Below are 21,432 nucleotides of genomic sequence, written 5' to 3'. Positions count from 1 at the left end.
TTTGGTAATAGTAGCAAGTTGTTTTGCGCGGGGAGTATTTGCAGAAGCAAAATGTATAGAGCTCGAGGGGAGCAGTGTTTTAATCAATGAAACTAAGTGTAACATAATAGGCTTCTGCGGTATGTTCTTGAGTTCACACCACATATTACTCTTACTGCGCGTTTCTGTGCCCAGAAAACTTTGTCAACTGCAAAGGACACTCCCCCTCCAGTGGCATCTAATCTGTCCTGATAAACATTCTGCGAATCACTAAATATCACAGAGCTTACTACTTCAGGTTTTAGTGAGCTCTCGGTGCGTAGAACAATTTGAGTGTGCAAACCTTCCTGGAGGGCAGTAAATTTGAGAACTTTTTTTATGGATACTTTGAAAATTTAGTAATAAAATTTTGACAGTCAAAGAAGTATCTTTACTCTGAACACGGTCTGATGTCCCTGACTGCATATCAACTCATGATTGTTTGTCAGAGTACGTCAAACTAACACCTAGCGTAAAAACCCCTATGTACACTCCACAAGTACTCTACTACCTGACTAGCTGCTACTTCCTTTGTGTAGTGCACCCCTGAAGTATTAAGTGGGGTCCTACAATTCCACACAAGATAACACAGGTCTAGAAATTTGCAACCAGGACCATTACAGAGTCAACGAAGCCTTTGATTGAGATCCTCCACTTAGCTCTAAAGCAGTGGACCCTGATCAACTCTTGGAAAAATGCTGCAAATTGCAAGCTCTGTTTGCACCCCATGCATGAGGTCAGGAGTCTCCAACACCTCTGCCAGCTGACTGTATGTAGAGGATCTATGACTCAAGTTTAAAAGATCAGTTGACTATGCACTGGATAGATATGTAACCAGTAGAACCATTCATGAAGGGAAGTGCACTCCATGGCATACAGTCACTGTAAAAAAACTTCTAAAGAAACAGGGACCACTATATAATACCTGTAAAACAAAGCAAAGGGCTATGGACAGAGAGATTCTGTATAAAATGTGTTTAGTTGTCAAGAGAGCAATGCGTGAAGTCTTTAGTGACTACTGTAGCAGAATATTGTCAGATGACCTTTCCTAAAACCTAGATAAATTCTAGTCATATGTGAAGGCTGTTAGTGGACCAAAGTTAGCATCTCTTCACTGGTGGATGAGACAGAAACTGAAATCGAGGGTAGCAAAGCAAAAGCAGAAATGCTTAACTCTGTTTTCAAAACTCTGTTTACAAAAGAAACCTCAGGAGTATTGACCCAATTTAATTGTTGCACCACTGAAAAGATGAGTGAAGCAGATAATAGTGCCAGTGGCATTGAGAAACGGCGAATTTGTTGGAACTAAAAAAAGCTCCAGGGGCTGATTGAGCTCACATCAGATTCTATACTGAATTTGTGGCTGAGATAGCCTCTCTTTTAACTACAATCTGTCATAGATAGCTTGAACGAAAATTGTGCCCAATAGTTGGAAGAAAGCACAGGTCACACCCATCAATAAGAACAGTAGCAGAAGTGACCCACAAATCTACCATCCAATATCCTTAACATCAGTTTGAAGTGGATTCTTAGAACTTATTCTGCGCACAAACATAATGAGATATGTCAAGCTTAATGACCTTATCCATGAAAACCAGCATAGATTCCATAAACATCAATCATGTGTAATCCAACTCGCACTTTTCTCACAGGACATACTCAAAATATTGGCTAAGGTAGTCAGGTAGATGAAGTATTTATCGATTTCTGAAAAGCATTTCACCCAGTACCACATCTACACTTATCATCAAAAGTACAATTGTAAAGAGCATCAAGCTGAATTCTGTTACTGGATTGAGGACTTTTTTGTAGGGAGAATGTAGCAAGCTATCTTGAATGGAGAGTCATTGACTGATGTAGAATTAACTTTGCGTGTGCCCCAGGTAGGTATGTTGGGACCTTTGCTATTCATGTTTTATGTTAATGACCTTGTGGCAATATTAATAGTAACCTCAGACTTTTCAGAGGTGATTCACTTATATGTAATGAAGTATTGTCTGAAACAATCTGCATAAATGCTCAGTTAGATCATGATAAGACTTCATATTGGTGATGTAACACTTTGTAGTGATATGGACTGGAAAGATCACATCAAGTCATGGTTAAAGCAGATGACAGACTTCGGTTTATTGGTAGAACACTGGGGAAATACAATCAGTTTATAAGGACAATTGCTTATAAATCACTGAGTGGCCCATCCTAGAATACTGCTCAAGTATGTAAGACCCATACCAAAGTGGCCTAACAGGGGAGATTGAATGTATACAGAGAAGGGCAGCACAAATGGTTACAGGTTGCTTTGATCCATGTGAGAGTGTCACAGAGATGCTGAAGAAACTGGCAGACTCTTGAAGATAGATGTAAACTATTCTGAGAAAGCCTACTAAAAAGTTCAAGAACTGGCTTCAAACAATGGAAAATCCAGGATGAAATGTAACAATATTATGAAAAGGATAGTTGCTACTCACCATACAGCAAAGATGCTGAGTCACTGATAGGCACAATAAAAAGACTGTCGGAAAGTGAGCTTTCAGCCAACAAGACCTCTGTCAAAAATAGACAACACACACACACACACACACACACACACACACACACACACACACACAAAGGCCACTCACATACGCATGATCAAAGCCAGACTGCAAGTAACAGCACGTGATGGGAGAGGCAATCAGGTGAGGGTAAGAAAGAGACTGGGGTGGGGAGAGGGAGGAATAGCAGGGTAGGGGTGGGGGTTTGTAAAATGCTGCTAGTGGGAGTGTGCAGGGATGAGGTGGAGAGAGGGTAGGACGCAAGGTGTAGCCAGGACTTTAGACAGAGGGTGGGGAAGAGAGGGAGGGTAGCAGAAAATGAGAGTAGTAAAAAGACTGGGTATGTTGGTGGATTAGAGGGTTGTGTAGTGATGGAAGGGGAACGGGGAAGGGGATAGATGAGTAAGGGCAATCACTAATGAAGGTTGATGCCAGGAGGGTTACGGGAATGTATGACATATTGCGAGGAGGGTTTCCAGCTGCACGTTTCAGAAAAGCTGGTGTTGGTGGGAAGGACTCAGATGGCACAGGCTGTGAAGCAGTCATTGAAATGAAGAACGTCATATTGGGTGGTGCGCTCAGCAACTTGTTGATCCAGTTGTTTCTTGGTCACAGTCTGTCGGTGGCCATTCGTGCAGGCAGACAGCTTGTTGGTTGTCATGTCCATGTAGAATGCAGCACAATGGTTGCAGCTTATTTTGTAGATCACATGACTGGTTTCACGGGTAGGCCTTCCTTTGATGGCTAGGTGATGTTTGTGACCAGAATGAAGGAGATGGTGGTGGGAGGATTTATGGGACAGGTCTTGCATCTAAGTGTGTTACAGGGATATGAGCCATGAGGCAAGGGGTTAGGAGCAGGCGTCATGTAGGGATGGACAAGGGTATTGTTTAAGTTTGGTGGGTGGCAGAGTACCACTCAGTTCAGTCCTCCATCCAACCACGATCCACCCCCACTGCACCCAAATCACCCCATGTTAACTTTCCAGAATTTCTTAACCTTAAACCTTGCATCACCATCAAGTCCCAATTCCCTCAACATATATTCTCACCTTACATCTACAAAACGAACTGCTGTCCACCACCTAAAACTGATCCTGGCCTTATAATTCTACCTGCAGACAAAAACTCCATCACTGTTGTTTTGAACCTCAAGTATCACCTGGAAGAAGGACTCCACCAACTGTCAGATTCATACACCTACTAATCCTGCCACAGTGATCCCATTACAGAAGTCCAGCAGGATCTCCAGTCTCTCCTCAAATTCTTAGGCCCATCCCAGAACCTCTCCCCAGAATCCATCTCTCTCCTCACCCCTGCCACTCCGCACACTTCTACCTTCTACGTGCTTCCTAAAGTCCATATACCCAACCACCCAGGATGCCAGATACTGTCCCCCACTGACAGAATCTTGGGTCTTGTAGACCAACTCCTTCAGCCTATAACCACAACCTACCCTTCTATATAAAAGATACCAACCATTTCCTCCACCGACTCTCCGTAGTTCATGTCCCTTCACCACATAGTGCCCTGCTTGCCACTATTGATGCCAGCTCCCCTTATGCTAATATCCCTAATTCCCAAGGCCTTACTGCTATTGAATGCTACCTACCCCCAAACCCAGCAGATTCCAAACCAACTTCCTCCTCCTTAGTCACCATGACAAACTATATCCTCGGCCACAATTACTTCTCCTTTGTACGCATTACCTACAAATGAATCCAGATACGGCTATGTACACCCATGTGACACCATCTTATGCCAACCTGTTCATGGGCCATCTAGAGGAATTCTTCCTGAACATCGAGAACCCCAAACACCTCATCTGGTTCAGATTCATTGACGACATCTTTGTGATCTGGATTGAAGGTGAGGACACCCTGTCCACATTCCTCCAGAACCTCAACACATTTTCCCCCTATTCATTTCACTTGGTCCTACACAACCCAACTAGCCACCTTCCTCAGTGTTGACCTCCACCTCAAAGATGGTTACATCAGTACCTCTGTCCATATGAAACCTACCAACTACTAGCCATACCTCCATTTCAACAGCTGCCACCCATTCCACGCCAATAAATCCCTTCCATACAATGTAGCCACCTATGGCTGCTGCATCTGTAGTGACGAGTGGTCCCTCCCAAAATATACCAAGGGTCTTACTGAGGCCTTTACAGACCATAATTACCCTCCTAACCATGTACAAAAACAGATCTCCCATGCCTTATCTTTCCAGTCAACCACCACCTCCCAAAGTTCCACCATCCCGCCACAAAGGAGCATTCCCCTTGTGATTCAGTACCACTCAGGACTGGAGCAACTGAATTATATTCTCTACCAGGGTTTTTACTATCACATGTCGTGCCCTGAAATGAGAAATCTCCTACCCACTATCCTAGCCCTAACTTCCCACAGTGATATTCCACCATCCACCAAACCTAAACAATATCCTTGTCCATCCCTGCACAACTGCTGCACTCAACACCTTTCCTCATGATTAATATCTTAGTAAGACAACCTAGATACAAGACCTGTCACATACATCCTACCACCACCACCTTCTTCATTCCAGTCACAAATATCACCCAGGCATCAAAGGCAGGCCTAACTGCGAAAGCTGTCATGTGATCTACAAGATCATCTGCAACCACTGCGCTGCATTCTACATGGACATGAGAACCAACAAGCTGTCTGTCCACTCGAATGGCCACTGACAAGCTATGGCCAAGAAACAACTGGACCAACCTGTTGATGAGCACCCCACCCAACATGATGTTCTTCATTTTAATGACTGCTTCACAGCCTGCGCCATGTGGATACTTCCCGCCAACACCAGCTTTTCTGAATTGCACAGGTGGGAACGCTACCTGCATTATATCCTATATTCCGTAACTCTCTTGGTCTCAACCTTCATTAGTCACCGTCCTTACTCATCTAGCCCCTTTCCTGTTCCCAGTCCAGCACTACACAGTCCTCTGTTCCACCAACATTCCCAGTCATTTTACTTCTCTCCATTTGCTTTACTCTCCCTCTCTCCCCCACCCTCTGTCTAACCCCCCAACTACACCAAATGCCCTACCCTCTCTCCACCTCGTCCCTTCATGCTTTCACCAGCAGCACTTTACCAACCCCCAACTCTACCCTGTAACCCTCCTTCTCCCCTCTTCATCCTCCTCCTTACTTCCTCCTGTTTGCTTCTCCCATGATGTGGTGCTGCTCGCAGTCCGGCTTCAGGTGCCAGAGACTGTGGAAATGTGAGTGTGTGTTTGTGTGTGTGTGTGTGTGTGTGTGTGTGTGTGTGTGTGTGTGTGTTGTCTATTTCTGATAAAGGCCTTGTTGGCTAAAAGCTCACTTTCTGACAGTCTCTTCATTGTGCCTCTCTACGACTCAGCATCTGCGCTATATGGTGATTAGCAACTATCCTTTTCATAACATAGTTACAAGAACTAGCTTGAAATGACAACTCTAGGAATGTACTACAACCTCCTATGTATCACTCCTGTAGGGATCATGGATGAGTTACAGCCTGCACAAAGGTGTTTACACAATTATTCTTTCTGTGCTTCATACATAAATGGAATGAGAAGAACACTAATAACTGGTACAATGGGAAAGACCCTCTCCCATGCACATCCATGTGGTTTGCAGAGTATATATGTAGATGTAGGTCTAGAAGTTGAATTCAGTCACTCTGTCTGTTTTCTGCTTCTTCATTACAAATTTCCTTGGGGTTGGGTGTTGAGTTTTAAAATACACAATTTTTGCCTTTTATGTTAAGATTCCTACATTATTACTCTCAGCAGTAATACTGAATTTATAAATGAGATTTTGAAGGTTGTCCTCAATGTTAACTATATCAAGCTGGTCATCAGCAAAGAGTGTTGTCATTAGATATTTATGTTGGTTAAAATTATGGGTGTCAAACTCTGTTTTTTATGTATCCTTTGCCTCAACATATAATCAGCATAGACATTAAAAAGCACCAAAAACAAACTGCATCCTTGTTTCATAGCACATCCTCTAATTCTGTCATTTCCATTTTGTGTTTGCTTACTTTTTCCTTCACTCCTTGTGTTACAGTGGATTCTTCTAACTTTACAGTTGCTTCATACTCTATTGTCCAAAGCTTCTTATAGTAGTCTAATCAGTCCATGTTAATATTATCTTATTATATTTTGGATCCTGATTCAATGAGTATCGTTTTCTGTTTCAGTTCTCATGTTTTTGTTTGCATCAGAAACTAAACCGATTTTGTGACACATTACAAGTTCCTAATCAGGGGCACATTATTTAGTTCACCTGAGTGCTTTGGTAGTTAGGTTTTCGAGTCTCTGTATATTAATCTAATTTATTAGACACAGTTTCTGTGTTTTCGTCAACGTCTACAGTAGAGTTCTGCAGCTTGTGCCGATAGTTTGTTACCTGGGTAGTTTAGTTTACTATGGTCTTTAATATGAATGGGGACTGTGATTGTTGTGTGTAGATGCAACCCAAGTTGGTGACACTTCAGTGTCAGCTCCAGGCAGTGATGGCTTTGGTTACACAGCTTGAAGCTGCAGTGGATGGACACCACTCTTGTGGGCTGGCCATGGGTATCCAACATGTGTACAGCATGTTGAGTCCTCCAATCAGTCCTCACCAGTAGCGCAGTAGCCAGCGCAGTTACTGCTCACACTGAGGTTGACCCCTCACCTATGGTCGAGCGAGAGGTCACCCTAGGACACAGAAGGCAGCGAAAGACTTCCCAGTGGCCCACATGTAAGGCCTCCCCAGTTAGTCTGACAAACAGGTTCCAGGTGTGTCCGTGGCCGACACTGTCACTCAGCCAGATGCCATCACCTGTTCTGTTTTAGAGGAAACCTCTCAGCCTGCAAAATCTGGGCAATCACAGAGGGTGGGGTTATTGATAGTTGGGAGCTCCAACATTAGGCACATTATGGGGTGCCTTAGGGACATGGTTGTAAAGAAGGGGAAGAAAGCTTATGTGTACTCCGTGTGCATACTGGGTGGAGTCATTCCAGATGTGGAACGAGTCCTTCTGGATGCCATGAAGAGCACAGGGTGCAGCCAACTGCAGGTGGTGGCTCATGTCAGTACCAATGATGTGTGTCACTTTAGATCAGAAGAGATTCTCTCTGGTTTCAAGCGGCTGACAAAAGTCATAAAGGCTGCCAGTCTTGCTTGTGACATGAAAGCAGAGCTGACCATTTGCAGCATAGTTGACAGCACCAATTTCGGACCTATGGTACACAGCAGAGCGGAGGGTCTGAATCAGAGGGTCCGACAGTTCGGCAACCATGTGGACTGCAGATTCCTTGACTTGTTCCATAGGGTGGTTGGGTTCTGGGTTCCACTGAATAGGTCAGGAGTCCACTATAAGCAAGAGGCAGCTGCACTGGTAGCAGGGGCTATGTGGTGTGGACTGGGTGGTTTTTTTTTAGTTTAGAGGGTCTCAGGAAAATACAAGAAGGGCTTCAGTCACAAAGGGTGCAGGCCGAACATAGGAAGAACGTAGATACAGGATACTACAGTTGTAAATTGTTGTAGCTGTGTTGGAAAAGTACCAGATCTCCAAGTGCTAATAGAAAGCATTGATGCTCAAAATGTTATAGGTACTGAAAGCTGGCTAAAGCTGAAATTTTTGCGAAAAACCTAACGGTGTTCCAAAAGGACAAGCTAAACACAGTGGGTAGTGGCATCTTTGTTGCTGTCAGAAGTAGCTTATCATGTTTCATAATTGAAGTATATAGTTCTTGTGAGTTAGTATGTGCAAAGGTCATCATTGGCACTCAGAGTAAAATAAAAATTGGATGCTTTTATTGACCTCCCATCTGCTGAAGGTTCAAAGAAAACCTGAGTTTGATTTCAAACATGTACCTGACTCATATGATTGTAGTTGGTGATGACTTTAATTTACCCTTGATATGTTGGCAAAAATACGTGTTTAATTCTGGAGGTACACTTAAAACATCATTCGAAATTGTGCCACATGTGTTCTCTGAACATTATTTTGAGCAGTTAGTTCATGAGTCCATGTGAATAGTACGGTAGTGAAAACACAATTGACCTCTTAGCAACAAATAACCCTGAGTTAATAACGAGCATCAAAACAGATACACGGATTAGTGAACACGGGGTTGTCATAGCAAGATTGAATATAGTTACCCCCAAATCCTCCAAAAATAAACGAAAAATATACCTATTCAAAAAACATATAAAAATTCACTTGATGCTTTCCTGGCAGACAATCTCCACTCCTTTCAAATTAACAATGTAAGGGTAAACCAGATGTCGTTTGAATTCATGTACGTGAAGTATACTAACAGCAAGGCACAATCAATGCATTTTGTGCATGATAGCAATGGAGATACTATTGAAGACAGTGCTGCCAAAGCAGAGTTACTAAACACAGCTATCTGAAATACCGTTACGAAAGAAGGTGAAGTAAATATTCCAGAATTCAAATAAAGAACAGCTGCCAACATGAGTAACATAGAAGTAGATATCCTCGGAGTAGTAAAGCAAGTCTTCTGGTCCAGACTGTATACCAGTTAAGTTCCTATCAGAGTATGCTGATGCAATAGCTCCATATTTAAACAATCACATACAACTGTTCGCTCAATGAAAGACCTGTACCCAAAGAATGGAAAGTTGCACAGGTCACACCAATATTCAAGAAATGTAAGAGGAGTAATCCACTAAATCACAAGCCCATATCATTAATGTCAATATGCATTGATAAGCAGGATTTTCAAACATACATTGTGTTTGAACATTATGAAGCACCTCGAAGAAAACAATCTATTTACTCACAGTCAACATGGATTAGGAAATAACATTCTTGTGAAACACATCTAGCTCTTTACTTGCATGAAGTGTTGAGTGTTATCGACAAGGGATTTCAAATTGATTCCCTATTTCTGGAAGGCTTTTGAAACTGTAGCACACAAGCGGCTTGTAGTGAAATTGCGTGCCTATGGAATATTGTCTCAGTTATGTGACTGTATTCATGATTTCCTGTCAGAGAGGTCACAGTTTGTAGTAATTGATGGAAAGTCATCAAGTAAAACAGAGGTGATTTCTGGCATTCTGCAAGGTAGTGTATAGGCCCTTTCCTCTTCGTTATCTATATAAATAATTTGGGAGACAATCTGAGCAGCTGTCTTAGGTTGTTTGCAGATGAAGCTGTCATTTATCGACTAGTAAAGACACCAGAAGATGAAACCAAATTGCAAAATGATATAGAAAATATATCTGTGTGGCGCAAAAATTGACAATTGACTCTAAATAACGAGAAGTGTGAGGTCATCCGTATGAGTGCTAAAAGGAATCCATTAAACTTTGGTTACATGATAAATCAGTCAAATCTAAAGGCCATAAATTCAACTAAATATGTAGGAATTATAATTACGAACAACTTAAATTTGAAGGAACATATAGAAACTGTTGTGGGGAAGGCTAACCAATGACTGCGTTTTATTGGCAGGACACTTAAGAAATGTAACAGATTTACTAAGGAGTCTGCCTACACTATGCTTGTCCATCCTCATTTAGAGTACTGCTGCACACTATGGGATCCTTACCAGATAGGATTGATGAAGCACATCGGAAAAGTTCAAAGAAGAGCAGCACATTTTGTATTATTACGAAATAGGGGAGAGAGTGTCACTGAAATGATGCAGGATTTAGGATGGACATCATTAAAACAAAGACATTTTTCACGAAATTCCAATCACAAACTTTCTCCTCTGAATGTGAAAATATTTTGTTGGTGCCAACCTACATAGGGAGAAATGATCATCATGATAAAATAAGAGAAATCAGAGCTCATACAGACAGATATAGGTGTTCGGTCTTTCTGTATGCTATATGAGATTGGAATAATAGAGAATTGTGAAGGTGGTTCAATAAACCCTCTGCTAGGCACTTAAATGTGATTTTCAGAGTATCCATGCAGATGTAGATATGAATCTGTCTCAGGTTCTCCTGTTTAAGTGACCTGCATAGCTGCTTCATTTCTGTTGTTAGTCTCTTGTATTTGTCTTTGTTTTATGTTGCCTTGTTTTTTATGCATTTAAGGTACGCAACATTTCCCCCCCCCCCCCCCCCCTCTCTCTGTACTTAACCTCTGTATATCATCATTACAGTATTTCTGGTATTTCTTTTCTTCCTTTGACTTTTGTGTACAGTAGCTTCTGAGGCAACTTTTCCTATTAAAGTTTTTATGTTCTCCTATTCTTGTTGCAAATATTTGCCCTCCATTTTTTCATCATCATATGTATTCAGTCAGTCCTTGATGATTTTCTAATGGAAGTTTGTCTGAGAAGCTATGTTTTGTTGCTACTTTTATCATACTTAATTTTCAACTATCTGGCTGAATGTTTACTGTTGACATCGGCATTTAATGATCTTAGTTTAGTTCTTCTCACCAGTGTACTCTCATATCTTTGAATGTCAAAGCTGTTTTCTGATTGGCCAGAAAGTAGTCTATTACTTATTGGCATCCTCTCTCTCCCTGGATTGTTTTGTGTATTTCTTTATGCTTGAAGTATGTGTTCATAACATGGAAGTTACTGAAACATGAGTAATAAATATTTTTTTTAAAAAATGAATACAAACTTATGACTGTTTCTCAGTGGTTTGTATCTGTTTTCTGTGCATTCATGAAAGCTTCCCCCTTCTGTAAGTCTTATTTATTTGAATCCATTCCTATGTATCTGAGGTACAACATTTTATTCACATTTACCATACTGTGATTAGTTTGCTCTTCATCTGTCCTTTCTTATATGTCATAACTCTTTTTTTTAAAAAAAAAATCCATCATTTAATTATAAGTGCTTTATTAAGAAAACCATACATGTTTGCATTTACTTCCCAGTAACTGAAGAACAGCAATTTGTGGAAAAAAGAATCCATACCTACAACTGGTACCATGCACGTTGCCCACCACTTTCTAGGTAAGGGAGACTATGACTATATTGCAAAAAATTAAATTATTTACAAAATTCATTCTCAGGTAGTTTCTCTCACACAGTAGATGAAAATAGAAGATTACCTTATAGTACAGTCATTCCTCAATTCATGTTGAAATTAGTGCATAGTTCCTTAATACATTTAGTGTAAGTATTCCTTTATTTTATTGCTTAAAAATTATTATCTGTTACTCCTATAATATATTCCTCTTTTTCCTTGACTTAATAGAATGTTCATAAACATAGACTTGTTCTTCATATTACACAGGTTCATATGTTTCTGCTACTTCCTCATTCTCTCAAACATATAAATTTTTTTTGTTCTTCGTTATTACCGTTTATGTATTGAGTAATTATCAGAGTAATGATTAATGAAATTCTCAAACTGAGTACAGTGAAAGTTGTGATATAAACACTGCTATAAAATTACATCTGATGAAGTATTCTAACAGCATTTTATTGAGAACAGACTGCTATGTGTGCTCAACAGAGATAACAATGAACATCATCCTGCCCAAATTATCAGTTTGTCTTTTGTAAATTTTTCCATTGAGTATCGGTTTTTATTTGTTTATTTTTATAAATTATCTTTATTTCTTGTATTATATAAAGGATGGAAATGATTTTCTATGACTAACTCCAGTTTATTATAGAAAAAATAAACTCATTGATATATATAGGTAGATATTTGTTTATAATTACAGTTTCTAAAGAATCATGAATCTTTATTCACCATGAATCATTTCACAATGATATGGGTTTCGTCAATTTGATACAAGATAAAGTATATACAGTGCACAGTAGTACAATGTGTAGCATTAAATATTAGTTCTACAAAGTTTATGCAGTACATAATAATACAATTAAAAGTAACAGTTTTTAAAAGTTAATATAATAATCTGGTAAAGCAAAGTATTCTTTAATATTATAGAAAGAGAGATCTGTTAACCAGTTGTAGTACTTATTTTTAAAACTAATTATATCCATGGTGTGAGCAAAGACTGGCAACTTATTGATAATTCTGAGTGGGTTTACTTTGTGAGAATTTCCAGTCATTGATAACCGGTACCTACGTATATCTATATACAACTGTAAGTATTTTGAACCTGGTGAAGAGTGGACGACAATGTTCCAAATGACCTGTCTTACAAATTAAACGTAAAAGTTTCTTTTGTATTTTTAAAATGTTATCGACATGGGGAGAATGTCCCCATATAATAAGGCCATATGATATATGTGATTGGAAAAGTTCAAAGTATGTCATCCGAAGGTAATCCATGTGTACCATGTCCCTTAGTTTCAAAAAGAGGTATGATACCCGAGATATCTTTTTGCAGACATGATTGATATGTTCTTGCCAATTAAGTTTGGGGTCAATGTGAATACCTAGAAGTTTTACTGATATTTAGTTTCTATATCCTTTGTCATGCCTAGTATGAGCTGTTGTGTTTTATCTGGAGTACATAAGAGTTTATTATCAGTAAACCAGTCCAAAGCTATGTCAAGAGATTCTTTTGTTATGTAATTGAGTTCAGAGATGTTCTGATGAGAGGTAAACAGTGTAGTATCATCTGTGTAACATATGACAGGATGAGGTATGTTGTAAAGCAGGTCATTGATTGCAACAACGAAAAAGAGGGGTCCAAGGATAGATCCTTGGGGAACACCTGTGTCTATCTCGAGCAAAGAAGAATGCATATTCCTGACTGAAACGAATTGTTTCCTGTTGTTCAAGTAATAAGTGATGATGGCTAAAGTGTTCTCTTGCAACCGATAGTATTCCAATTTTTTAGTAGGATGTCAACAGGAATGCATTCAAATGCCTTGCTTAAGTCACATAATACAAGTGATACATTTTTTTTTTTTTTTTTTTTTTTTTTTCAGTAGCAGATAATGTTCAATCAATGATTTCTAAAACAATAGCAGTTGTGTTTTTTTCCTTGTGAAATCCAAACTGAAAGTTACAAAGTAAGTCAAGATTGACTGATTGATTTGATTGATTTATTGAGCACCTGTTTTATCATGTACAATGGTATGGGATTTGTCATATGTTACATACAGAAAAAATACGAATAACAATATATTATGTAAAAAATATCAGTGAACAATCTGAATTAAATATATGGGCAAAACAATTATAGCTTACATGACATAAATTTGTAACAATATAGGACACAAATAAGTTACATATATTCTGCGTATAATGGACAGCAACAAGAAACAATGATTATAACACTCTATATTGACATATTAATTAATTTTTGTGTGTACATAAAAGAGTCTACCCCATGACACAAGTTTGTATATGAGTAACTTATAAGATAGGTGAAGGCACGCTATCTTTCTGAAGAATTCATGTATTCACTAACACTGTAAACACTATTACTAATTGACATTCTTTTGAGTTCACTTTTAAAACTGCTCAGCTTCTGGATCCTTTTTATTTTTAAGGGAAGAGCACTATAGAGAATTTTCGGGTGGTATATTGCACTCTTGTTGTACTGGGCTTTCTTTTGCACTTCTCTGTGAAATTCATTACTCTGTCTTGTTGTATAGTCATGGAACTCACTGTTTAAAGAAGAAAATTGGGGATGAGACTTCAGAAAGCATATACTTTCATAGATGTAAATGGATGGAAGAGTCATGATTTTATATCCCTTGAAAAATTCCCTTCATGGATCTCTAGGTGCAGCTCCTTTTATGATTCTTATCGCTCTTTTTTGAATAATAAAGGAGCGTTTTGCCTGACTTGAATTGCCCCAAAATATGACACCATATCGCAAAAGACTATGCATAAATGCATAATATGTACACAATACTGTTTGATCACTGCAGCAATTTTTGAGCATTCTAAATACATAGCAACATTTACTTAACTTTGTGGCATAGAGCGCCATAAATATTGATATTTGTTCTGTGCGCAAGTGTGCTATCTTTGAGGAGAGGGCTTTGGGGCAGGATGTTGGACGCTAACGAGAGTTAGCCTCCGGACTTGTATCTGTGTAGAAGCTAAGTGAGAATAAATCTGTATATGAGAGAATTCTAGTTGTTTACCTACAACTATACCATATTCCCTCACTGGTGACCCTGTTTTTGTGTAATACGCGTCCGAGTTACCGCCCGAAGATTATTTACGTGCCTACCACGTCGGGTTTCTCCGCGATCGCGAGGGCCTTTGTTCAGCTCCAGACAATGGCCTTTCAGCATTCACCGCCGCCCAGATTCCAGCAACATCTCTCCAGCACTCCTGCTGTAAATTCAAACTCGAATCAGCTCCCGCCACGGGTGTATCCTTCCGCGCCGGCTAGTCAACAGGTGTTCAATGCTCGCCAAACAGCAAATATCACACCGAGGGTGCGTCCTAGTGGACGTGTGCGGGATCCTTGTGTTGCCTCTAATCAGGTCAACAATTCTGTGCTGGACAGTAATTATTCCGACATCTACAACCAGCCCCACCACTCACGGTTGAGTGAATACTGTGTGCATAACGGACATTCACCGGCGTACTTAAGCACTTGTGGCTTCTCTCCGAGCTACCACGTCAATGAGAATTCACATTTTGACTACGATCCTCACACCGTTCGAGCGTCCGTCGCTTCTCAGCCGCCCCCCTGGCGTCAAGTGAATTTCGCGATTCCCGCATTGTTGTTGTTGTGGTCTTCAGTCCTGAGACTGGTTTGATGCAGCTCTCCATGCTACTCTATCCTGTGCAAGCTTTTTCATCTCCCAGTACCTACTGCAACCTACATCCTTCTGAATCTGCCTAGTGTATTCATCTCTTGGTCTCCCTCTACGATTTTTACCCTCCACGCTGCCCTCCAATACTAAATTGGTGATCCCTTGATGCCTCAGAACATGTCCTGCCAATCGATCCCTTCTTTTGGTCAAGTTGTGCCACAAACTTCTCTTCTCCCCAATCCTATTCAATACTTCCTCATTAGTTATGTGATCTACCCATCTAATCTTCAGCATTCTTCTGTAGCACCACATTTCGAAAGCTTCTATTCTCTTCTTGTCCAAACTATTTATTGTCCATGTTTCACTTCCATACATGGCTACACTCCATACAAATACTTTCAGAAATGACTTCCTGACACTTAAATCTATACTCGATGTTAACAAATTTCTCTTCTTCAGAAACGCTTTCCTTGCCATTGCCAGTCTACATTTTATATCCTCTCTACTTCGACCATCATCAGTTATTTTGCTCCCCAAATAGCAAAACTCCTTTACTACTTTAAGTGTCTCATTTCCTAATCTAATGCCCTCAGCATCACCCAACTTAATTAGACTACATTCCATTATCCTTGTTTTGCTGTTGTTGATGTTCATCTTATATCCTCCTTTCAAGACACTGTCCATTCCATTCAACTGCTCTTCCAAGTCCTTTGCTGTCTCTGACAGAATTACAATGTCATCGGCGAACCTCAAAATTTTTATTTCTTCTCCATGGATTTTAATACCTACTCCGAATTTTTCTTTTGTTTCCTTTACTGTTTGCTCAATATACAGATTGAATAACACCGGGGAGAGGCTACAACCCTGTCTCACTCCCATCCCAACCACTGCTTCCCTTTCAAGCCCCTCGACTCTTATAACTGCCATCTGGTTTCTGTACAAATTGTAAATAGCCTTTCGCTCCCTGTATTTTACCCCTGCCACCTTTAGAATTTGAAAGAGAGTATTCCAGTCAACATTGTCAAAAGCTTTCTCTAAGTCTACAAATGCTAGAAACATAGGTTTGCCTTTCCTTAATCTTTCTTCTAAGATTAGTCGTAAGGTGAGTATTGCCCACGTGTTCCAGTGTTTCTACGGAATCCAAACTGATCTTCCCCGAGGTTGGATTCTACTAGTTTTTCCATTCATCTGTAAAGAATTCGTATTAGTATTTTGCAGCTGTGACTTATTAAACTGATAGTTCGGTAATTTTCACATCTGTCAACACCTGATTTCTTTGAGATTGGAATTATTATATTCTTCTTGAAGTCTGAGGGTATTTCGCCTGTTTCATACATCTTGCTCACCAGATGGTAGAGTTTTGTCAGGACTGGCTCTCCCAAGGCCGTCAGTAGTTCCAATGGAATGTTGTCTACTCCGGGGGCCTTGTTTCGACTCAGGTCTTTTAGTGCTCTGTCAAACTCTTCACACAGTATCATATCTCCCATTTCATCTTCATCTACATCCTCTTCCATTTCCATAATATTGTCCTCAAGTACATCGCCCTTGTATAGACTCTCTATATACTCCTTCCACCTTTCTGCTTTCCCTTCTTTGCTTAGAACTGGATTTCCAACTTAGCTCTTGATATTCATACAAGTCGTTCTCTTATCTCCAAAGGTCTCTTTAATTTTCCTGTAGGCAGTATCTATCTTACCCCTAGTGAGATAGGCCTCTACATCCTTACATTTGTCCTCTAGCCATCCCTGCTTAGCCATTTTGCACTTCCTGTCGATTTCATTTTTGAGACGTTTGTATTCCTTTTTGCCTGCTTCATTTACTGCATTTTTATATTTTCTCCTTTCATCAATTAAATTCAATATTTCTTCTGTTACCCAAGGATTTCTACTAGCCCTCGTCTTTTTACCTACTTGATCCTCTGCTGCCTTCGCTACTTCATCCCTCAAAGCTACCCATTCTTCTTCTACTGTATTTCTTTCCCCCATTCCTGTCAATTGTTCCCTTATGCTCTCCCTGAAACTCTGTACAACCTCTGGTTCTTTCAGTTTATCCAGGTCTCATCTCCTTAAATTCCCACCTTTTTGCAGTTTCTTCAGTTTTAATCTACAGGTCATAACCAATAGATTGTGGTCAGAGTCCACATCTGCCCCTGGAAATGTCTTACAATTAAAACCTGGTTCCTAAACCTCTGTCTTACCATTATATAATCTATCTGATACCTTTTAGTATCTCCAGGGTTCTTCCATGTATACAACCTTCTTTCATGATTCTTAAACCAAGTGTTAGCTATGACTATGTTGTGCTCTGTGCAAAATTCTACCAGGCGGGTTCCTCTTTCATTTCTTAGCCCCAATCCATATTCACCTACTATGTTTCCTTCTCTCCCTTTTCCTACACTCGAATTCCAGTCACCCATGACTATTAAATTTTCGTCTCCCTTCACAATCTGAATAATTTCTTTTATTTCATCATACATTTCTTCAATTTCTTCGTCATCTGCAGAGCTAGTTGGCATATAAACTTGTACTACTGTAGTAGGTGTGGGCTTCATATCTATCTTGGCCACAATAATGCATTCACTATGCTGTTTGTAGTAGCTTACCCGCATTCCTATTTTCCTATTCATTATTAAACCTACTCCTGCATTACCCCTATTTGATTTTGTGTTTATAACCCTGAAGTCACCTGACCAGAAGTCTTGTTCCTCCTGCCACCGAACTTCACTAATTCCCACTATATCTAACTTCAACCTATCCATTTCCCTTTTTAAATTTTCTAACCTACCTGCCCGATTAAGGGATCTGAAATTCCACGCTCCGATCCATAGAACGCCAGTTTTCTTTCTCCTGATAACGACATCCTCTTGAGTAGTCCCCGCCCGGAGATCCGAATGGGGGACTATTTTACCTCGGGAATATTTTACCCAAGAGGACGCCATCATCATTTAATCATACAGTAAAGCTGCATGCCCTCGGGAAAAATTACGGCCGTAGTTTCCCCTTGCTTTCAACCGTTCGCAGTACCAGCACAGCAAGGCCGTTTTGGTTATTGTTACAAGGCCAGATCAGTCAATCATCCAGACTGTTGCCCTTGCAACTACTGAAAAGGCTGCTGCCCCTCTTCAGGAACCACACGTTTGTCTGGCCTCTCAACAGATACTCCTCCGCTGTGGTTGCACCTACGGTACGGCTATCTGTATCGCTGAGGCATGCAAGCCTCCCCACCAATGGCAAGGTCCCGCACTACGGGACGCCAATAATTCGGACTCGCAATCTTCTGCATGCTCTACTTCCGTCCGAAGTAATAGGCGCACCTCTGCAGTGACTGCAGTGCCGAATCTACCAAAATTACCAGACTTCAAACCTGCTCACCCGGAGTTCTGGTTTAACCCGGTTGAGCAAACATTCAATGTCTGTGCTTTAGACGACGACGCACACTTCGCCTGCCTCATGAACCATCTTCACGACCGCGTTAATTTATGATCTGGTCAAAGCACCCCCCCCCCCCCTAGCAGGGAAGTATGCTGTGGCGAAACAGATGATACTGGAGTGCGTCTCTAAAACCAGGAGAGAAAATGTGCGACAGCTCATCTATGAAGAGTGTCTCGGCGACAGGTCTCCGTCCCAGCTGTGGCGGTGCATCCGTCTTCTCGTTGATGAGCAAGTTATGACTGATGACATGCTCGCAGAAATCTGGACTGAAAAGCTGCCTTTGCCTGTCCAGACTGCAATCTCTGCGTATGAAGATAGGCCAGTAAATGAACGTTTACGCGCCGCCGACAGAGCATACTCCGCCAGGCAACGTGAGCTCCGTGCACTGCATTCTGGATGTGACCGCACTAAGAGACTTTCTGACGCCACGCCCTTGTCTGGTGCTGCTAATAACAAGTTTGTTAAACTAGCCGCCCTGCCTGCACCTTCAACTCCCCGCAACGACAGTGCATCGGCCTCTGTGGAAGACTCTGGGGCACATACTCTGTCACCTAGCAACTACCCACAGGAGCACAGGCCCGCCCAACCTTACTGTTTTTCCACGCGAGATTCGGGGAGCAAGCTCGCAAATGCCAGTCACCATGTTCTTACCCAAACTCCAATCGCAGGTAGGCTACGGTGCCACCTCCTGCGAAGTAAACAACGGGCACCATCCCACGTTGCACTCCGTTTCGGACAATAACAGTAAGTGTGGTCGAGTCTATGTTTGTGATTTACGATCAGGTGTATGTTTTCTGGTAGACACTGGCGCAGACGTCTCTTTGCTTCCGGTTCGCCTAGCAACCAATAAAGTGCAACCACACAAAACAGTACTTCGTGCAGTGAACTTGTCTACCCTACAGTGTTCGGGTTCCACTTTGTATACAGCGAAACTTTCGCCCGAGTGCAAGCTGGAGTCGACGTTTCTAGTGTCAACAATTGAAGAACCTATTCTCGGAATTGATTTCCTCAAGCACTATCAGTTGTCACTAGATTTTGTGCAAAATACTGTGTTTTACCCCTCCCTTAACAAACATACACTCCTGGAAATTGAAATAAGAACACCGTGAATTCATTGTCCCAGGAAGGGGAAACTTTATTGACACATTCCTGGGGTCAGATACATCACATGATTACACTGACAGAACCACAGGCACATAAACACAGGCAACAGAGCATGCACAATGTCGGCACTAGTACAGCGTATATCCACCTTTTGCAGCAATGCAGGCTGCTATTCTCCCATGGAGACGATCGTAGAGATGCTGGATGTAGTCCTGTGGAACGGCTTGCCATGCCATTTCCACCTGGCGCCTCAGTTGGACCAGCGTTCGTGCTGGACGTGCAGACCGCGTGAGACAACGCTTCATCCAGTCCCAAACATGCTCAATGGGGGACAGATCCGAAGATCTTGCTGGCCAGGGTAGTTGACTTACACCTTCTAGAGCACGTTGGGTGGCACGGGATACATGTGGACGTGCATTGTCCCGTTGGAACAGCAAGTTCCCTTGCCGGTCTAGGAATGGTAGAACGATGGGTTCGATGACGGTTTGGATGTACCGTGCACTATTCAGTGTCCCCTCGACGATCACCAGTGGTGTACGGCCAGTGTAGGAGATCGCTCCCCACACCATGATGCCGGGTGTTGGCCCTGTGTGCCTCGGTTGTATGCAGTCCTGATTGTGGCGCTCACCTGCACGGCGCCAAACACGCATACGACCATCATTGGCACCAAGGCAGAAGCGACTCTCATCGCTGAAGACGACACGTCTCCATTCGTCCCTCCATTCACGCCTGTCGCAACACCACTGGAGGCGGGCTGAACGATGTTGATGCGTGAGCGGAAGACGGCCTAATGGTGTGCGGGACCGTAGCCCAGCTTCATGGAGACGGTTGCAAATGGTCCTCGCCGATACCCCAGGAGCAACAGTGTCCCTAATTTGCTGGGATGTGGCAGTACGGTCCCCTACGGCACTGCGTAGGATCCTACGGTCTTGGCGTGCATCCGTGCGTCGCTGCGGTCCGGTCCCAGGTCGACGGGCATGTGCACCTTCCGCCGACCACTGGCGACAACATCGATGTACTGTGGAGACCTCACGCCCCACTTGTTGAGCAATTCGGCGGTACGTCCACCCGGCCTCCCGCATGCCCACTATACGCCCCGCTCAAAGTCCCTCAACTGCACATACGGTTCACGTCCACGCTGTCGCGGCATGCTACCAGTGTTAAAGACTGCGATGGAGCTCCGTATGCCACGGCAAACTGGCTGACACTGACGGCGGCGGTGCACAAATGCTGCGCAGCTAGCGCCATTCGACGGCCAACACCGCGGGTCCTGGTGTGTCCGCTGTGCCGTGCGTGTGATCATTGCTTGTACAGCCCTCTCGCAGTGTCCGGAGCAAGTATGGTGGGTCTGACACACCGGTGTCAATGTGTTCTTTTTTCCATTTCCAGGAGTGTATTCCTTTCGCTTCGCCGAGTGACAGTTCGGCTAACACCAAACATGTGTGCTGTGCTAAGAAGTGTGTAAACCTATCTTTGGAGCTGCAATCGGACAAACAAGTGGCTAGTGGAGTGCGCCAAGTCTTCGAAGTTGCGGATGGAACGTAAGGAAATGCTGCTGCATCTCTGCGACATACACCACGAGTTGGCCTCCACACAACAACGCCTCGCGGCACTACAAGCAGACGACTCGTTGGCTACAGACAAGGTCAGTCCGTCCCAATCTGGTGTTCCCGTGCCCGCGCACGTTAATGACAATG

The 21,432-nt window shown here is 42.1% G+C and overlaps 1 protein-coding gene across 1 annotated transcript in view; it reads left to right on the top strand.

The window, feature by feature from the left end:
* LOC126229574 (uncharacterized) overlaps positions 1–21,432 on the top strand; it is a 668,091-nt gene that overhangs the window by 523,292 nt on the left and 123,367 nt on the right. Inside the window, exon 23 of the mRNA XM_049942341.1 lies at positions 11,429–11,507. Coding sequence (XP_049798298.1) covers positions 11,429–11,507 — 79 coding nt within the window. The remainder of the gene's footprint in view (positions 1–11,428; positions 11,508–21,432) is intronic.

Source organism: Schistocerca nitens, unplaced genomic scaffold (assembly GCF_023898315.1).
Source record: "Schistocerca nitens isolate TAMUIC-IGC-003100 unplaced genomic scaffold, iqSchNite1.1 HiC_scaffold_375, whole genome shotgun sequence".
Lineage (NCBI taxonomy): Eukaryota > Metazoa > Arthropoda > Insecta > Orthoptera > Acrididae > Schistocerca > Schistocerca nitens.
Note: the sequence above shows the minus strand (reverse complement) of the source record. Positions and strands in the feature narration are given on the sequence as shown.